The sequence below is a fragment of the Ambystoma mexicanum genome, chromosome 1p (assembly GCF_040938575.1).
Source record: "Ambystoma mexicanum isolate Mex_15411 chromosome 1p, UKY_AmexF1_1, whole genome shotgun sequence".
In the NCBI taxonomy this organism is placed as follows: domain Eukaryota; kingdom Metazoa; phylum Chordata; class Amphibia; order Caudata; family Ambystomatidae; genus Ambystoma; species Ambystoma mexicanum.
This window is the reverse complement of record NC_090921.1, coordinates 435,257,478-435,277,920: the sequence shown is the minus strand read 5'-3', so window position 1 is coordinate 435,277,920 and position 20,443 is coordinate 435,257,478. Positions and strand designations below refer to the sequence as shown.

The window sequence follows — 20,443 nt, the reverse complement described above, 5'->3', positions numbered from 1 at the left end:
ATGTTATTTAAACTAGGTTTATCAGTGAAAGCCAGGCGACTGATACATGCCCTCTACACTGACCCAACCTTTTCTTGTAATGACTAACAGAGAAAGCCATGAACATGTTTCTATTTTATTTCTACTCAATGACTGACATATGCGATCCCAGTTTGAAGATCATTAAAATAATGGGATTTTGATTGCGAAAAAGGGATTAGCTTGGAGCTAAGAAAGATGCATATTATTATTATATTCTAACAATTTCAAAATATCAGATCTGGTTCCGGATCAAAGGTTGCACATTTTGGGGTTTCTGATAGATTCCCAGACACCAACCATTAGCCTACCAGCCCTCATCAGGAGGGAAGCCAGCAGGACCCTAGGTTTTATGGTGGTTTGAGCCAGGAGGCTTGCCTGTATCATTGGCCTACTCTCAATGCAGGCACTGTTCCCAGACCTGTAGCATTATAGGGCACTGCAAAGTCTTACAATTCAGACTCATCACTGAGAGTTTCATTATTCCAGTTGGGTGCCACTTTACTCATAAGCAAGTCTTATTTTGTTTCTAAAAATAAGCAGCACCCATGAGAAAGACACCCGGACACATGGAATATCAGAGCTATATTTGTATTTACCTCAGTCTACAATTAGAATCTGATGCAAGCCAAAGAGGTTGGAATGCCAGATGTGGGCAGACATTGACTGGAGAGCTCTGGTGTCCACAGGAGTTCATTTGGCACATACATTTTGTCGAGATGCTTGCTGGTTCTTTTGCAGAAAGGTGCTTTGAGGAAAAGTCTCCCATCGTGTAGTGAGACTGCTGGAGGACAATGGGGCAGCAGTTCATTAGCAATCTAGGGGACTCGGCCACTGTTGGATCTGGCTCTCTCATTTTGGGACTTTTGTCTCAGAGCTTCCGGGCAGTGGTTTGACCCGAGTGACTGGAGGCTTAATCTCTGGATTGTTCACAAGGTTCAAAGTCTCTGCGGCCTGTTGGGGCTTGACCTTTTACATCCCGTTTGAACACCCAACTTCCTGGACTTTTCAGCTGGTGTCCAGATCCTTTCGCAAGAGTGATGGATACATTTAGACAGTGATGGGGAAAAGGAATACATTACCCCCCCCCCCCCTCTCATTCTCCATGATCACATGGTCCTTCCTGCAAGCTCAGTTACAGGGCCTGCCTCTGGAACTGGTCACTCCTTTCTGGAGAGGCCAATCTTGGTTTCCCATTGCTCTTGAAATGGACAAAACAGCCCTGATCCTGCTCCCAGTATTCTCATATCTTTGTTGAACCTCCCCCCCCCCTTCAACCGCAGCCATCAGAGCTGAGGGAGGGGACACTGCAGTTGATGGTTTGTTTAGTGGCAGAAAATACTGGGCCATGAGGGCATTGTCGAGAAAGCTTCCTATGAATAAATCAGCCTTTGTTTCGGTTCAAGTGGGCAGCGCACCCCAATAGGCGCAGCATTGCAGGGTTCTAGAAAGCAGGTTATTGCTGTTCTGCTTTAATTGAAAGAAACCATTTTAATGTATATAGCAAACGTGATGCATATTGAAATCCACGTTAATTGCCACAGGCGTGCTCCTCTGCAAACACTTCTGGGGTGAACAGGTTGCCACACAGTGCGGGAGCTGGGCCAGATTTCCACCCAATAGCAGTATGGCCACACTTATCTTCCAGGTTCCGTGGCAACCCCAAGCATGTGCCTGGCCACCAAACAGCACTGCACCCCAGTGGGGACAGGCAAGGCGTGTGCTGGCGGCACCTTGCCCACCTCCAGAGTCTTTTCATAGAGTGTGCGCTTGCCTCGACCCCAGTGCCTTGATGGCGCAGGATCAGTTGTTCCCAACCTTCTGAATTTCATAGATGAACCTGAACGCACTACCCCTATTGTTCGTGTTGAACTTCAAGTAGATGGTGGAAAGGGGAGAAACAGGACCGCTCACTACACATAGTCCAATATCTTCCTAACACGCCCCTTGGTTATATGTAGAGCATTCACAATGGGAAGGGCTTAGTGGAAGATGGCTGAAGACATTGGTGTGAGTGGGCAGTTGGGGCGACTATTTGTTCTGACCAGTCCACTAAGAAGTATTAGTGTTGGGTGATTAGAATTGAGAAAGGTGCATACAAGGCTGCATGCTGTGTGGAACGATCACTACATGTAGGAGGTCGATTGATGCATGTCCTTAAGCCTTGAAAGTTTCACTGTGACACCCTGGGGAGTGTGTGTGGCTCACATGGCTTAGTATGCTGCAACATCCAGTCTTCCATTGAGGGTGGAGGAAACGCCCCCATCATACTCCTTTTCCCCAGCATGTTGCTCTAACCTCTCGTTTATTGTCATGTCGGACAGGTGGGCTGTGTACTTTTCAAGTCCTTTCAATAAAAGAGAGTATTACTTTAACTTGGGCTACCCCGATGAGACCCATCGGCTCTGCCCTCATGCTCGCCCGCGCCCACGCCTGTGGGGTTCCCTGAGTCATGTGTTCACATTTCTACCACTTCTTCCACGGGAAAGGGCGAATAGAAGCTGTAGACGCGTGTTATTTATTGTGTTACATTTGAGGAGAGTCACCACAAGGCGCTTTCATGTCGAACGGAATGGTCGCGTTTCCACATAGCACGTATTACTATTGTCCAGCCTGTTTCATAGCGCTGCCCGCTTTGGCAATGCACAGAGCCGACGCATGGAAAGGTCAAATGATTTCCCCAGGATCACACACTGTTGTTCAGGCAGAGAGGCTGCTGGGATGTTAGCCTGTAGTTTATCTGTTCCAAGGTGTGCGATTTAACCCCAGCAATGGACACGTGATACTAGGGTCCCTGTTTGCAAGCCTCTGCTCTAAACATCCTCCCTGAAAGCGGCGGTCTTTGAAATACCAAATGAGAGAGGGGGCGTGGCAGCCCTTGTGTCTGACATTACTAATGTTATACAGGATGACGGTGGGAGGGGCCGTAGGTCATCCATCATCTCCAGGCCAGGATAGATGCACTGCCACAGAATCAGCGTGATGTTCTCGCCGAACTGCTACAAATAGACCCCGGTCTATTTCCGGCCTCCCCCTGTCAGGCAGGCCCAGTGAAACTGACTGCGCCTGGGGTGGCGGATCACTGATAGCCAGAGGGGGGCGTGTATGGAAAGGCCTGGAGCCACGCCAGCGGGGGCCTCTCCAGTGCCTGTGTGATGAGGGACTTCCTAGCAGAAAGCTAAGGCAATCACGGCTACCCCCATGGGCATTCCATCACGTGGAACGGCGGCCCCACGAGCAAAATGCCTTCAACGGGAAGCCAGTAGCAGCCAGAATAATAGGTGCTCAAAGGCTTGACTTTAACAAAATTACCAGCTCCTTGTTGGCACTGTCATATGAATAGAAAGCAAAGTTCTTGGTTAAAAAATGTAGATAAGTGGCAGACACCCCCTCGGGCAGCAACGGTGACCTTGGTGAGTCCAGCTGCACTTACCTCGGCAGGAGTAAGAGTAGTCTCAGACATTGGGCAGAGGTGGCCTTGGTGAGTCCAGTGATCTTAAGCTAGCGAGCGTGTGAGTAGTCTCAGACTTTGGCTTCGGGCAGCAATGTCCCTGTTGAGTCAAGTGATAGTATCTTGGCTGGGGTGGGAGTAGTCTCAGGCTTTGAGCAACATAGCCATTTTGAGTCAAGTAATATTACCTTTGCAGGAGTGATAGTAGTCTCAGACGCTGAGCAATGATGGCCTGCTTGTGTCAAGCGATATTACCTTGGCAGGAGTGAGAGTAGTCTCAGACTTTGGGCAGCGATGGCCTTGTTGAGTCAAACTATATTACGTTGGCAGGAGTGAGAGTAGTCTCAGACTTTGAGCAGAGGTGGCCCTGGTGAGTACAGTGATCTTAAGCTGGCGTGAGTGTGAGCAGTCTCAGACTTCATTGAGTCCTGGTTTTAACTTTGCATTCTGGAACTTGTAGTCTTGGGTTTATAATTACGAAGTACAGGACTAGAAGTCCCATAATTAAAAGTTATTTCCAGGACTGTACTAGTTTCTCCCAAATTTAAATGGATAATGTTGGCATGCATGTGACCTACTCGCAGCCTTCATGGCATGGTAGATTTGGTAGATTTCAGTATTGTCTGAGCTATTGGTAGCCACTATGGAATGTCAGATTACAGTGAAGTCTGACTAACGCATTGCCAGCCTCTATGACATGGTAGATTTTAGTCATGTCTGAGCTATTGGCAGTTTCTGTGTTGTGGTTGATTTAAGTGAAGCCTGATCTGTGACACGGTTGATTTCAGTCAAGTATGACCTCAAACGTGTCAACATTATACATTCCATTCATGAGACATTATTCAAATCCAGGTTTAACTTTGTATTCCTGGTCATGTAGTCCTGTGCTGATAAGGGGGAAATCTAGGACAAGAAGTCCCAGAGAAGTTAAAACTAGGACGGGACGATTGTCTTTCAAATGAAGTAGGTAATGTGAGTATGAAGGTTACCTATTGGCAGTCTCTATGGCGTTGTAGATTCCAGTCAAGTCTGACTTATCTGAGCCTTTATGGAGTCTTAGATTCCAGTGAAATCTGACCTAATGGCAGCCTCCCTGGCATGGTAGATTTAATTGCAGTCTCATTTGTAGGCAGTCCCACTGGCGTGGTGGACTTCATTGAAGTTTCAGTTGTTGGCAGTCTCTTCCATGGCATAGTAGATTTTGGTGTAGTCTCCCTCGTTAGCAGTCTTGAAAGAGTTGTGGATTATAAGGGAGTTCACTCGTTGGCAATCTCAAAGGCCAGGTGGAATTTAGTGAAGTTTCAATTGTTGGCAGTCTCATTGACATGGTCGATCTTAGTGTATTCTCATTCATTAGCAATTTGAACGGTATGGTAGATTTTAGTACAGTCTCACTCGTCAATCTCAAGGGCATGCTGGATATCAGTATAGTCTCACTCGACAGTCTCAAGGGCATGGTGGATATCAGTATAGTCTCACTCGACAATCTCAAGGGCATGCTGGATATCAGTATAGTCTCACTCGACAGTCTCAAAGGCATGGTGGATATCAGTATAGTCTCACTCGACAATCTCAAGGGCATGCTGGATATCAGTGTAGTCTCACTCGACAGTCTCAAGGGCACAGTGGATATCAGTATAGTCTCACTTGACAGTCTCAAGGTCACGGTGGATATCAGAATAGTCTGACTTGGCAATATCAAGGTCATGGTGGATATCAGTATAGTCTCACTCAGCAGTCTCAAGGGCATGGTGGATATCAGTATAGTCTCACTCGGCAATTCCAAGGGCATGGTGGATTTTAGTGAAATCTCACTCATTGGCACCCTCAATGGCATGTCAGATTTCAGTGTAGACTCACTTGTTGGGCATCTCAATGGAAAAGTGGATTTTAGCGAAGTCTCGCTCATTGGCAATCTGTGGTACGGTGGATTTTAGTGTAGTTTCTCTGTTGGCAATCTCAAAGGCATGAAGGATTTTAGTGGAGCCTCATTCGTTGGCAAACTGTAAGGCCTGCTAGATTCGAGTGAAGCCTCACTTGTGGGCAGTTTAATCATCATGGTAGATTTCAGTGTAGTCACATTCATTGGCAATCTCAAAGGCATGTTGGATTTCCATGAAGTCTCACTCGTTAGCACTCTCAATAGCATGGTAGATTTCACTGTAGTCACACTCGTTGGCAGTCTCGATGGGGAATTTCAGTGAAGCCACACTCGTCGCATTGATGGCATCAAAGGTTTTGGTGAAGTCTCTAATCGACTGCATCTGCAGCTTGCAACATTCAATTGAATTCTCACTCGTGGGCAGGCATGGTAGCATTGTAGGTTTTAGTTGCAGCTCTGATTGGAAGTCTGAATGCCCTGGTAGATCTCTCTTGGATTGTAGATACTCCCTGAACATCCCCCCAAAACGTGATGAAGTGTGTCACTGGCATATTGAGCGAGACCCTCTATATCTCCCCCTCTTTTCTACCCCAAATTCTTCACCCCACCACCACTTGACCCTAACCTTAACCACACCCATTGCCACCTTCCCAATGTGAAGATGTAGAGAAAGTAAAAGCATGAAGAAGTAAATGCATGACAAAGTAAATATCTGGCGAAGTGAATGCAGACAGAATTGTTGCGGTGAAGTAAAGGGGAATACCATTTGCAGTATCCTTTCTGATGGAATGCAATGCATTTCACTGGTAGCATCTAATGCCCTTCTAGATATTGACTTGTGTGCCTTCACTGGAGTCATGTAGCAGCCACCTTGGCTGCAATGGAGGCCCGTCGTTGACAGCTTGAATGGGTTACTACTTTTCAATGGGCTTCACTGGTGATGCTTTGGGTTAAATCATCAATCTCATTTTACCTACCTCTTTTCTAATATTAACTTTAACATAATTAAGTATTTATCACCACAAATGCCCATGTAGGCTCTCTTTGAGTCGCGCATAACAGGCTTGAATGCTTTACATGGATGTACATTTTTGGGAAATGTGTTTATGCTTGTTCTATGTCTTCGCGCCTTTGATCTTGTGAGAGTGGATCTACGGTCATAGCATATTTACAAATTGGACTTGACATTACCATGCCTTTGCTGTATTCAGAAAAAGTTCCTCCGCCTGGCTGTGCTATGACTAACCTTTCCTTACTCTTCTATTCCAGCTTTGATGTGGAAAATGGACTGTCAGCGGGGAGAAGCCCCCTGGACCCTCAGGCCAGCCCTGGCTCAGCTCTCATCTTGCAAGGAAACTTCCCACACAGCCAACGAAGAGAATCCTTCCTCTACCGCTCCGACAGCGACTATGACATGTCGCCGAAGGCAATGTCTCGAAACTCCTCCATCGCTAGTGAACTGTAAGTCACTAAGTTCTTTCATTCAATTCATCCCAACCACAAATGCCATTACTTCACAGTTATACTCTATATTGTTACTTTTTGAAGCAGGGGTAGAGAGAGATTTATGCTAAGTGATGTGACGATAACCCCTGATTGCATAAATGTACCGGCAGTACTAGAGTCTTAGGTATCTGAGACCTCCAAACACTCCAGGAATCCTGCCCCGCAGGATGTATATAGGGGATCCCATGGGACCACGTACTGCAGCATTTTTACTTAGCTGGGGACTGCCGAAAAGCAACTACATGTCCCACAATTCACCAAAATCATAACCACAACACTGCTGACTTTCAGGCCCCTTTAAATGGTCAGGCAACAGAATGGCGAGACTAACAGCACCTAGAATCCATTCCCCAGAAACACACATGTCTTCATGTATCCCAAGGATGCCGCAAACCTGCGACAACAGTTGTGAGCACACATTTTAAATTAGTGAGGAAGTTTGTGTCTTGCGAAGTTTGCTAACACAACATCAGATCCTCAAACGGTGGATCACCTGAACGACATGAGCAAACACCACAGAGGCAATCTGCAGCCTCACAGCATTCTGGGAAGGAAACAGAGAAACAATTTTGCAGACTCAGTACAGCTACGGAAAAGATGACTCTGCAACCATTAGTGTTAGCCAGGTTAGCCACATAAAATCCAAAGTGGGTTACCTCTTTCTTATAGCCTTAGGGTCTGATTCACAGAAGCAGTTTATAATGGCTGAACACTCAGCCCAAAGTGTGGATTTTTGGAGGAGAGGAAGGACAGCATTTGGAGCAAGTTGATCAGGCAGAAAGCATTAGAGGAGACAAGGCTCAAGGATGAGATCAAAAAAGCAGAGAACAATGAATAAGGAAGGGTGAAAAGCTATAGAGAAATAAGGTAGAGGAGGTTGAAGGAGTATTCGACTAGTTTGGGGAAAAGCAGAAGAAGGAAGGTGGAGTGTGTTTGGAGGATGTTAAAAGAGTATTAGGGGAGGTTGGGTGACATCAGAAAGAAGGAAGGTGGAGTTAATGCAAGATGATGGATGAGATCAAGATGAGGAGGCAAACCTTTGGAGGTAGTAATTTATGCTTGAGTTTACCCCTATATCATATTTACAGACCACACTTGGTAACAATTGCAGGGACCATCTTTGTTTGATCATTTGAAAAGTATCTACCCACAAGATTATCCACTGCAAACATAGCTAACATTCTGAGGAGGGCAGGCATTGAGGTCAAACTATTATCTAGACAATGGATGATACAATGAACCTTCAATCTATTATCACTTTGGTCTATGCAGACATCAATTTAATTGCTTTCCTGCAAAGAATGCTCTGTGAATATAAATTCCTGCTAGATAATTGGAACGTTGCTTTGATCCATCTTCATTTATAGATTATATTTTGATTCCAGACACTAGCATCCATCCCATTTACAATATTCCGCTCTCATCTCCTATGAGTTCTTGCATCCATATTGATATAGAATGAGAATAAAGCTTAGAAGACCAGGAGTCAAACTTATATAATCCCATACTGATCATTGGAGTCTTTTTCTGAGGAAATCCTCCCCAGAAAGCAGTTACCAAAGGCCACATCTCTCCATGATTAGAAGCCCCTGGGGAGTATTGTTCCATAGAGCGATTCTATGATAAAGAAGAAATGTTACTTACTTTCAATTTCATCTCTGATAACTAATGGACAACACCACAACTCATTCATTCAGTATCAGGAATTTGTTGAAAGTAATGACATACTTGCTCCTGAATAATCTGGCTTTCGAGGAAAGCATGGCACGAAGACGGCCCTCCTGGACCTACAATCTAATATTGCCACTATAATCGAAGAAGGAAATACAGGACTATTTCTATTACTGGACTTATCCTCAGCTTTCAACTTAATAGACAATTATCTACTACTGGAGAGACTAATAGCTGTTGGGAAATGCACACCCCATTCAGCTAAATGGTTTAAATCCTTCTTGGGACCCAGAATGGCTGCAGTAGCTAAAGGAAACTTCTCGTCAAAAACAACTTCCCTAACGTGTGACGTAAAATAGGGCTTTAGTTTATCTTCTCTACTCTTTAATATCTTATCTAAACCTTTGTAGGACATGCTTACAACACTGGGTGTCTGGTTTACCAGCTACGCCGATGGCGCCCATGTGCTTTTCGTGCTGTCAGGAGCATATGAAGCTGATGTCCAAAAAGAAAATGCTTTGTTGGTCATAATTCATAAATGGATGGTGGCAAATTCCTTAGCTTTAAACAAAGAGAAAACAGAGCTATTAATAATTGGAACCCCACAAAAAGCAAAAAAGCTGTATAATCGGTACACTAACTTTAAGATAAATAATAACAGCATTCTAGTATCAGAATCCATAAAAACCCTCGGAGTCTTTTTCGACTCCCAGTTATCATTCAAAAGGCATACCTTGTACCTGAAATCTACATGTGCTTTTTATTCAAAACTGCTCCGGCAAATTTGCCCATATCTGACAGAACAGTATATATCGATGATTGACTGCTCGATCAAAAACACAAACTTAGATTATTGCAATAGCCTTTTGATGGGCACCTCCAAAGCCAACATTAAGAAATTGCAAAAAATACAAAACGGAGCTGTTCAGACTGTTTTTTGTTTGAGTCGGTGCTCCAAGAGTTCGTCAGATAGGAGAAAGTTGCACTGGTTCCCAGTCGAACAGAGAATCAAATTTAAAGGCGCAGTATTGTTTTTTAAATGCTTATCAGGAAATGGACCTAGTTATCTTATCAGTAAGATAAATAAAGCCCCGGTGAGAAGAACCCTCTGCTCTAAAGGAAATCAAATGTTGCATCAGCCACGACTGACTCTAAAAAAAATTGGTGGAACCAACTTCAATTTTTGGGCTCCCGCTCGACCTTAAGAACTGTGTGTCTATTACTATCTTTAAAAAACAACTGAAGACATGGTTGTTCGATGGAAACTCTACTAGTACACCCGCCCTACGCTGCTATGTTCATGTACCTGTCCCTGTTCATGTGAGTGCCTTGAGGCCTACGGGTGAATGGTGCTATATAAAAAATAACATAGATAGATAGATAGATAGATAGATAGATAGATAGATAGATAGATAGATAGATAGATAGATAGATAGATAGATAGATAGATTCATCTGAAAGCAGGACTAAAGCTAGTAGCACCACCATTCTGAAGAGGTGCATGTAGACACCTCAAGACGTAAGTCATCTGCTCAAAGACTTAATAGATGCAGTAAAAACCCTGGCCCCCATGAGTGTGGCGTTAAAGAAATAAGCAATGCACATTACCTTAACAGGTTAGATCATCAACACTTTGCTACAGGGAACATTTTAGGCTGCTAAAGGATCTCTTTCATTTACCTAATGCATGCACATAGGGGAGGGTCTTTTAATGTGCTGGTCCCACAAATTACTTTGCACGTTCCCGCCCAGCTTGCTGATCCTTAGGTGCTAAAGAATATCATACATTCTAAAGCATTCCTGATGCTGATAATAATAATAATAATTTAGCATTTATATAGTGCTACGAACCCTCAGGTATCTGAGCACTGCTTATTATTTCCCACAGTGTGTGGTGTTCATTAATCGACCTCGTAAGGATGAAAGGCTGAGTTTGGCTCTGCCGGGATTCAAACCTGCATTAGCAAGCTCTGCACAGATGTCAAAGTGAGCGCTCTACTCACTGTGCCACTTGACCGCTTGATCACTTCTTCTCATACCCTCTTCATCTAACCCACCTACACACCATATCACAATAAGCATAGCTAAAATTACTTCGTCACAGAAAAAACAACAAATGTTTCATCAGAACCAAAACCACAGACCTAAACTGGCTCTGGAGGTCTTATAATTCTGAAATCCTAAATCTCAGCAGGGCTTAATGAAAGTTCCCAAGACACTGCTTGTCCTACCACCAGAGCGCATTATGCTGCCTTTAAGTGGAAAACACCCTGCATTCAGCATCTCATCAGAGGTCTCCTTTCTGTGATTCACAGCTGCTCATCTGGCCAAGCATGGAATGGTATTGAATCCCATTAATATGCATCACCACCTTCTGCCTGTAACGGTTTATTGAGAGACCACCCTCAACACTGGGAGTTCCTTCCCTCCCCACTCAAGGTGTTGCGCAACAAACTATTGAACACATTATTTTCTTCAGCCCTACAATAGACGCATATCACGCCCCTTTGATCCCTCCCCATGAGCTAACATTGAGCCAACAACCAGGCTGGTGTTCGGGAAATATATTGCTATTTATTTAAATAAAAGTAATGAAATTAGCACGAAAATGTCAAACACCACTTTATCCATGGCACAACACAATGAACTTCTCTCAGCATAAATACATCACAAAAGTGAGTTGAAAAGAACACACTCACAATTCTTCACTTTCTGTACATTTCACTTCAAGAAATAATTACACTGATCAATAACGAAAGCAATTATCATATAGTGTTGTGCGATTTTGATTTTCCTACGGGCTTAGAAGGCTAGCAGTAGGATTTGAAGATTGGTAAAAATGCATATGGCAATTATGATTTTGCCCACACTTTTGGTTTAAAATAAACAAAGGTAGATTTAGCGGTTTGTTTTTCAGACCCCCTCTACTGTGGTCTATGTTGGGGAAGTTGGACAGAAATATTGGAATGAGTTGCAGAATTTTTGATTTTAGTCGTCCCTCCAATGAGGCCTTTGTTGGGGAAGCTGGATAAAAGGATGGACTGTTTTACAAAGAAAGACACCCCTCTTCCTTAAAAAAAGTCAGGGTAAACTGGACAAAAAGGATTACCCAATTAAATCATAGTCTGTAGTTTTCAGTGCATACTGTGAAGTGAGCTTTGTTAATTTTAATTAAATTCACCCCATAGTGTTCTGCCAAATGAGGAACTAATAAAATTAATATTTTAGGTTAAATAGGCTAAGGTTCTACACAGTATTGCCCTCCCCGTGCCCACTATAAAGGGAAAGGATTCAAGGAAAGCAGACTCCTCAAGATGTCCTCCCGCTCTCCACCATAGGACCCAATCAGCATTGAGGCCTTCCTAGAAATAGACAGCTCCACCCAGATGCACTCTCAGCAATCTCCTCTGATGTTCCCTTACAGCTGTCAGATGGTAAGTTTCAGCAGCCCTCTCTGTCTCTCTGTGTCTGTCTTTTCTGAGTGTGTCTCCTCCTCCTAGTGCAGTCCTCCTTATATAGCAGCGATGACACCACCAATTTTCCAATCTTGGGGAAGATACCTGCAATAATTCCTGCAACTAGGATTGGACAGTTACATTTCTCTCTCCTTCCCAACCCAGCCTCCAAGTTAGGATTGGTTTAGGGGTCTGGAGCGAACATATGGCAATTCCCATTTGTAATCGCCATTTGGTCTCCTTTCAAATTCTTGGCAAAAATTAGTTATGTATCACAACTTCATAATTTTACTAGTAACTGCCATAATATACATATTATCTGATTCAGCAATATGTATATTATGGCAGTTACTAGTAAAATTATCATGCGGAATTAGATAAGCTGACCACCAGGTCCATACCATGTAGCACAGTTATGTGGCACCTTTCTGCTGTTTCCGTAAAAACCATAACATTATGAATCTGTAAGTTATTACCCATATCCATGATTTTATTCTCCTCTACACCAACTCACCAACTCTCACATCTGGAACATATTCAGATCAGCCAGAAACCTAGTTTAACTGGCCATTACAGTTCCCCTAGTAGCAAGTGGAGGAATTTTTATATCTCCAAAATGGCCTGGAAATTATCAAAAAAATGGTACATAAATGAGGGACATCTACCTTATGATTACTGATAAAAAGGCCTAAATGATAATAGCCCTTTTATATTAATTGTCAGTCTTCATGTGGGACAAATGACCATTCTCCTGCCTTCCGGCCATCTGTTTTCACTAGGTCAGCCTGTACCCAGAGGTTTTTTTTTATCAGTCTCTTTGTGTTGGAAGCTTTCTCTTTGAAGTTGGTGCCCCCATTTTCACACATATTCATCATGCTCCAGCCAAGGAGAACTTCTCCTGCAATCAATGCCTTCAGAGCCAGCAGGTCTGGCGAACACTGAATTTCGACACCTTTAGCAGCGTTAGTGCAGTTGGTAATTAGATGGGAGATGTACCATCCGGACTGGTAGTGGGAGATTTCCTTGTGAAGTTTCCCACAGCCAGAAAAAGGGTTTGTCTTGGGCTGACATGTTTCCATAAAAACAAAGTGGCTTTTCAAATGTCACTGGTAGTTTGTATGTGAAACATAATATACCTTTCTTTTTGTCAACCTGCACATCGTTTTCCCCTGACATTTCTCTGGGAGCAGTGATACATTTTCACATTTAAACTGCTTTTACTTGCTTGCACACACCTGCACAAGCCATTTTTGTGTCACTGTTTAAAAATCCTGTTTTCCATACGAAAAGGATCTTTGAGTTCTCCTTTTTTGTGAATTAAAATGCTGCACTTCCTTTAGTAATGACAGGTAGGCCCCTTTTCCACATGTCTCTTCAATTCTACTTGAAAAAAACAAAAGGCAAGCTGTTTTTGTTTCAGTGTTTAAAATCTTGCTGTTCATGTGAAAAGGACTCCTGTTTGGGGCCTCTGAATGCACCCAACATCCCCACCCTGTTCTTCCATGACTCTTTGTTGGGGAAGAGCAAGGCAGAGTGGAGTTTCATTAGGTGTAATTTCCTTGATTAGGGAGTGGGCACTCCCATCTCCCCTTCCATCTCTGGTTTCGGGGATATGGCATGGCACCCCCTTTTCTTCGTTCTTTTGGGAGTGGGCACTCCAGCCTCCCCTCCCATCTTTGGGTTGGATGGTATGGCATGGCACCCCCTTTCTTCCTTCCTTTCCAGGTCCCTGGGGTTCTCACAGGACTCCTCTCTCACCTCCAGGCTGGAAGTTAAGGAGGTTAGTTCTCTAATAAAAGATAGAAAAAGAGTTTCAGTACATTTTACACACATATGTCCCCAGAAGATTTACATAGAATTTACAACAACAACAATATTCAATTATAACATGAATTTTTCACCATTTCACAAAACATATTTCATTTATTTTCTTCATTTGTACAATAACAGCAAGTAAATTATGTATATCGTTTTGTCTTAGTTTCCATCTGATTTTTCATCCTTCCTTTTCAGCCTTCATATGCTCCTCTGCTCGACTTTCATTTGGCTCATAAATCAGTCGTAAAGCGTCTCTGGGATGTCAGCTTTTCAACTGATTGACGCAGAGCCATTTTTCTTCTGTCTGTTCACCTTTGGGGATGCGGATCTTGTAAGCAACAGGCGATATTTTATCTACAATTTCAAAGGCACCACGCCACATTGGGAGGAATTTCTGCTCCTTGGCCTGATTCCTTTGAAAATTGTACAGGTAAACCTTGTCACTTACTTCATACTCTTACTTGGTGGTCTTTAGATCATGATAGGTCTTCCTTTCTTCGGGTGATTTTTCTAAATTGCGCTGAGCATAAGCAAAAGCATGCTGGAGGTGCTTCCCTAAATTTTCAATGTACTCCTGAGTAGTGGATGCATTTATCAGTGTCTGCTCCTGGGTCCTATAGAGTAGATGCTGTGGTAACACCATTTTTCATCCGGTCATGAGCTCAAATGGAGACATCTTTGTTGTAGAAGATGTGTAGACCTAATAGCCATCAGTACAAGCCGCAATAAGATGTCCCAACTGGGCCCAGAGTCTGCCACAAATTCTTAAAGATACCCAAAACTCATACTCGTATGTCCCGTCTCCTTTCCTCCATACTGTACGGGTGTCCCTCGCTAGGGACAGGAAACAGAACCTTTTTCACCAGAAATAATTGTCTCCCCTTTAAATTTAGATGCGTGTGAGGGTGCGGTCCTGGGTGCATGTGCTCCCCTTACTCTGCCCACTGGCCGCTACTCCCCAGTCCTCTTTACCACGTCAATCGGAGCAGATCGTTTTCACCAGCACATTTCCCCGGGATTTTTTACCCTTTTTTGTTCCATTTGCAATTCTTCAGTCCTCTGGTGCCATGCATCTCCCAGGTGCATGTTGACAGCGGTGGGATTCAGCAGGTGTCCGGCCTACAAGGATTCCTTCCCCATGTCGGATCCACACACGCTCTACCTCAGGTGCCTTTGACCAGACCATGGCTGGGATGGCGTGTAACTTACTCCCCCATGTTCGTTGAAGAACCGCTTGGCCAGTTGGAGGGAGCTGTTCTTGAGACCACCAGCAGAGAACCTCAAGGAGTACGTCAGGAGGAAGACCAGGCCAAAGGTAGGTGCCCTGTTCTCCTCTGCCCCCCACAAGGGTGACTTTTTCCCTGGGAAGCGTCCAAGCGGGAGGGGCCTTCCAGGTCCTAAGACCAGCAAGGGGACCGAAGTTCAAGGAGTTACCAGCCAACCGTGTGAGGGGTCCGTGGACCCTGCCGGTCCCACTGCTGGGAGGCAGCAAGGCTCTGCTCTGATACCGGGCCCAATCCTGAGTGGCGCCTATACACATTACCAGCATTACCTGCGCCATGGCCGAGGGCACTACGCCTCCCAGGTACCTACTACCAATCCAGCATGCAGGTGGAGACTGGTCCAAGTACAGCAGTCATCACGCAGCAGCCATGTGGCACTCTACAGACAAAAGGGCAGCACTTCCAGGGAACTTCCCAATCCAACACCCAGGCATCGGAAAGCACGTCAAGGTGGGATCGGTCAACAACAGTTACCAGGTCCACCTCATACCCAACGGCATCCACACAGGGGCGATTCACAAACCCTAGCAGCGCCAAGCAAGGTGCGGCGAGAGCACAGCAACAGGTACAGGTCCAAGGACCAGCTTCCATGCCAGTAGGCTCCTCCCCAATGTGAGAGGACAGGTTCTTTGAAAAGTTCCTCACCCTCATGAGATCACCACAAATGGGCACCATACTTAGGGAAGTCATACAAGACATCCTTCCTCCTGTAATAATCAACTAGGGAGGATAGCTCAGGGGCATCGTGTTCGCCTTGGAAGCAAGACGACATGGAGCACCACAGGTTCAATCACCGGGTGCGCGTTTAGAAATCCCTGGGTATTAAGCGCATTATAAATAACAGTTAATATCATATATTATATCATATCATATCTGTACCGCCCCAACCTCCTATCATGGCCCCGGTACATATGCAGGCCCAGTTTCCTGCACCACCACAGGTGCATATCGTCACGGCAGCTCTGCCCCAGCGCAGCCCCCACCACAACCACCAGCACTGCCTGTCAGCACCCCACAACTGCCGGCAGCACTGCCCAGAACTCCACCAGCAGCACCTAACCCACAGCCGCAGGTTAAACAACCGGAGGTGGGGGTATTGGCAGAGGTGCTTACCATCCGCTCAATCACAAGAACTGGCACCCCTTTTCAGAATGATGTCGAAGCTTTAGCCAAGAAAGGCTATGTGAAGCCGCATACACAACCTACTAATAAGCACCTGGCCATCAAGGATAGGCAGCTGAGGGGATGCTATCTTTCTGTCGGTGCACCCACAGCTGCATTCCTCAGTAATTGGAACAGCCTCTATGTATTCTACACCTCAATCCTCCACATCTGCCCCTACATCAGCCTTCCTAAGAATGGAAGAAAAGCTACTGGAGGCATATGGGAAGAAGATCTATTCCAATGCTACTCTCCACCTGAGACAGGACAATGCAGACACGATGCTTGCCGCGGTTAATCAAAAACTTTGGCAGGAGATAGCAGACTTCCTCCCTGAGCTTCGGGCACACAGTCAGGAAAGGTTCACGGCTGGTCTAGCAGAGACGAAGATAGTGGCCCAGGATATCACTGAGTCCACTGAGGCACACATAGACACTGCAGGCAGGGCTATTTGTTTGGCCACCGACATGAGGGGGATAGCTTGGCTTAAAGCGACTAAGTTTAACCCTGATGTGTAGGAATGCATCCTCGAGCTGCCCTTCAAAGGGGGGCTTGTTTCATTCAACAACGGATGAGGAGCTTGATAAAATGAAGAACAGCTCCCAAACAGCTAAGTCCCTGTCAGTTCTAACTAAGTCTGCCACCAAGACCAATAGCCAGAGTCCCCCACTCTCTGACAGAGGTTGTACCTTCGGCGGCTTCAGGGGCTTTGAGGAGTGCTGTTTCAGGCAGGTGGACAGGTCGTCCAGCCAGCACCAGTGCAAGCAGCACAAGTCATCTAATAAGGGGTTCTTCCAATCCTCCTCCCAGGCACCAGCCTCAGAAGGAGAGAAACAGTGACGGTGCCATCCAGATTTGCAGTTCTCCAGTGGGGCACAGGCATGCCCTTCACATTCATTCCTGGCAGGCAAGGTTCGCGGACCCATGGATTCCTCTGGCTTCCGCTTGTCAATACCTCCATTTTCTCTTCCCTCCCCACCTCTCCCACTGAATCGGATTGCAACTCTTCTGGCGGAGATCCACTCGCTCATGGCGAGTTAAGCGGTGAATGAGGTTCCAGCCTCCCAGTGAGCCATGGACCTCTTTTCCTGTATCTTCGCCATACAGAAAAAGAGCCAGGCTGACCTGAGAGTTGTACTAGACCTTTCATCCTTGAACCTTTCTCTACCCCTTCAAAGTTTCAAGATGGTTACTCCCGCACTCATTGCAGCAGAGACGCTGTTTGGGGGAGACTGGATGTGCTCCCTGGATCTGAAAGATGCTTATCTGCATCGCCTGATTTGGGAGCCTCATCGTTCCTTCCTCCGGTTCAGGATCATGGGCTTTCATTTCCAATATAAGGTCCTCCCTTTTGGCCTCAATTTGGGTCTGAGGATCTTTACAAGGTTAATCATTGCTTTGAAGCACTTCACCTGTGTAAAAGTGCTATATAAATGAACAATAAATAAATAGCAGCCCTGCTCAGGGCGGAGGGCCACCACATTTATCTATGCCTCGACAACTGGCATCCCGAGGGAGTCCAGCACACAGCTGCCACACTTGTGCAAATGCTATACGATTTGGGGTTCTCCATCAACCTCATCTAATCCCAGTTACTTTCCATGCAGTCCTTAACATTCCAGAGGCTAATTTGGGATACAAGGGTGGAAAAGATCTTTCCTTTGGAGGACAAGATCATGGCCATAAAGAAGGCTACTGGGAATTTTCTCAGCAGACCAGTAACCTCGGCATGGTGGAACCAGCACCTGCTCGGAATAATGGCAGCTTACCTCTTGGCAGTGCCAGACGCAAGCCTCAAGATGAGGAGGCTGCAGCTGCATTTCTCCCAAGACGGTCTCCCAAGTGGCTCCAATTCGCATACCACAACACCTTCACCAGGACCTCTCATGGTGGAGGGTGGATACCAACCTGTTAGTGGGGAGGCTGTTCAGGCAGTGACCCCCGGTGATCACCATTACCACAGACTCGTCCCTTGAGGAATGAGGGGCTACGCTGGACAACCACAGTGTCCGTGGAGTGTGGTAATGGCAGGACCAACTGGAACACATCAACAGGTTTGAGATGATGGCCATCTGGCTTGATCTCCAAGCTTTCCTCCCCATGGTCATTAAGAAGTCGGTTTGCATTCAGACAGACAGCTCCACATGCATGTATTGCATCAACAAGTAGGGAGGTACCAGGTCTCCTCCGCTCTGCAGGCTGTCGATCGACATATGGGAGTGGGCACTGGTGAACAGCATCTTCTTATCGGCAGTCCACCTCCTGTGGGAATCCAACTTGGAGGCGGACAGACTCAGCAGGCCGGGGGTCGACAACTACGAGTGGCAGTTGAACGAGGATGTTTTGAGGGAGATATTCATCAGGTGTGGCCACTCTCAGGTGAACCCATTCACCACCAAGAGCAACAAGAGATGCCACCAGTTTGCGTCCTGGAAGGGGCAAGGCTGGGGCTCTCTGGGGGATGCGTTGCAGATTCAGTGGAATGACATGAGTGCATACGCTTTCCCCCCACCCTCTGTTGATTCACAGAGTCATCTGCAAGATAAAGTAGTCAAAGATGCTTTGTCTTATCTTTGTAGTGCTGTGGGTGCCAGCCAGACCTTGGTTTTCAGAACTCCTCTGACTGTCGGATCAGCCTCCAGTCCCCCTTCCGCTGAGTCCAGCCCCCCTATTATGCCAGCAGGTGGGCACAGTGGTTCATCCCACTCTGCAGAAGTTAGCCATGGCAACATGGACCCTGAACATTGAGTTTATGGCCCACGGAACGAGCATCTGTAATGGATGGGATTACATCAGAATAATTCTGAGTCCAAATAACCGGACAAACTGAAAAAGATGGCAAGTTAGTGTTTTATTAACAATTATCTAAAACAGGGAGGTTACAACGTGTTAAGTATTTCAATCAGGCACACAACCGGGTCTCGCTAGCATGTAGTGCCCAATGAAATACTTATTTTTTATGTCTATAAATTCAATATTCTGAATGATATACCACTCATATCACACTCGTCTCAAAATACCCCCCAGGTCACACTGGACCAGGAATCAGGCTAGTTTGTAAAGGTAAATATGTATTTATTTATTTAATATTCAAATCACACATAAGTTTAATATATATATATATATGGGGCAGCAATCACAAAGTGGTGACAATACAATTCAGAAAATAAGTAAAGCAATTGAATTCACTTATATTAATGCAGAATAGAAAACACAGGAAAAAGAACAGTTTTGGTTCATGAACAGATAGCGTTTAGGTTAATATTTCCCCCTGCAAAGTTCTGACGATAATTACGGTGCTGCTAATAGCAGCATGGGCGCGGGCACGCGGCCGTTCATACCGGCAATACCGGTATGCCGCTAATGGGAGGACATCACAAATCAGGCGGACATGCAAATACCGGCAAATACCGGCATCATGAAGGCGCTAATAGGGGATACCGGCATGCCGGTAATACTGGCATCTCAAACCAACCGTAAAATGCTATGTGCAGTGTTCCCAACTGCCACAGGTGCACACAATCAGCACAGGTGGAGGCAATGGAGTCTGAGCCAGCACAAAAGGAGAACACCCACACACCACACCCCTTCCCACACCAAAATGATTCCACTAGTAGTAGCAATACTGGGGCTGGAGGACATGCTTGTATTGGAACACCAGCAACAACAGCAGACACCACACAGGAGACGCAGGAGGAAAAGGAGGGTGAGACAGGCCCGGCATGCCCCACCAGTGCAGCCAGTCGTACCACGCAGGCAGCCCCCAATCCCTCGCATCAGAGCCATTCCATTAGACCTAACCCCTGAGCAGATCCACACCCTGTACCGTCTAGACCGGGTCACCATCACCACCACTGTGGACATGATACACAATGACATTGTCAGCCACATTGAAATACGCACCACCATCCCCCCTCTACTGATGGTAGTGTTGGTGTTCCACTTCCTTGCCACAGGCACCTACCAGCACACAGTGGGGCACATGCATTGCATATCACAACCCTTATTCCCTTGCATGCTGAACCAAGTGCTGGATGCCCTCCAGAAGCACACAAGCGACTACATATCCCTAACACGTACTCCACAGGAGATTTTTTTATACAAAATTTGGTTTCCATGCACTGGCAGGCATGCCAAATTGTATCGGTGCCCTAGACTGCACCCACGTGGAGTTGGTTGTCCCGCATGCCATGGAGGT

The 20,443-nt window shown here is 45.7% G+C and overlaps 1 protein-coding gene across 5 annotated transcripts in view; it reads left to right on the top strand.

Moving 5' to 3' along the window:
• Positions 1–20,443, top strand: part of PDE4C (phosphodiesterase 4C) — a 1,504,034-nt gene that overhangs the window by 1,135,771 nt on the left and 347,820 nt on the right. For all 5 annotated transcript variants that reach the window (XM_069649259.1, XM_069649258.1, XM_069649260.1 and 2 more), the window contains one exon: positions 6,621–6,812. In XM_069649259.1, the coding sequence (XP_069505360.1) occupies positions 6,621–6,812 (192 nt within the window). The remainder of the gene's footprint in view (positions 1–6,620; positions 6,813–20,443) is intronic.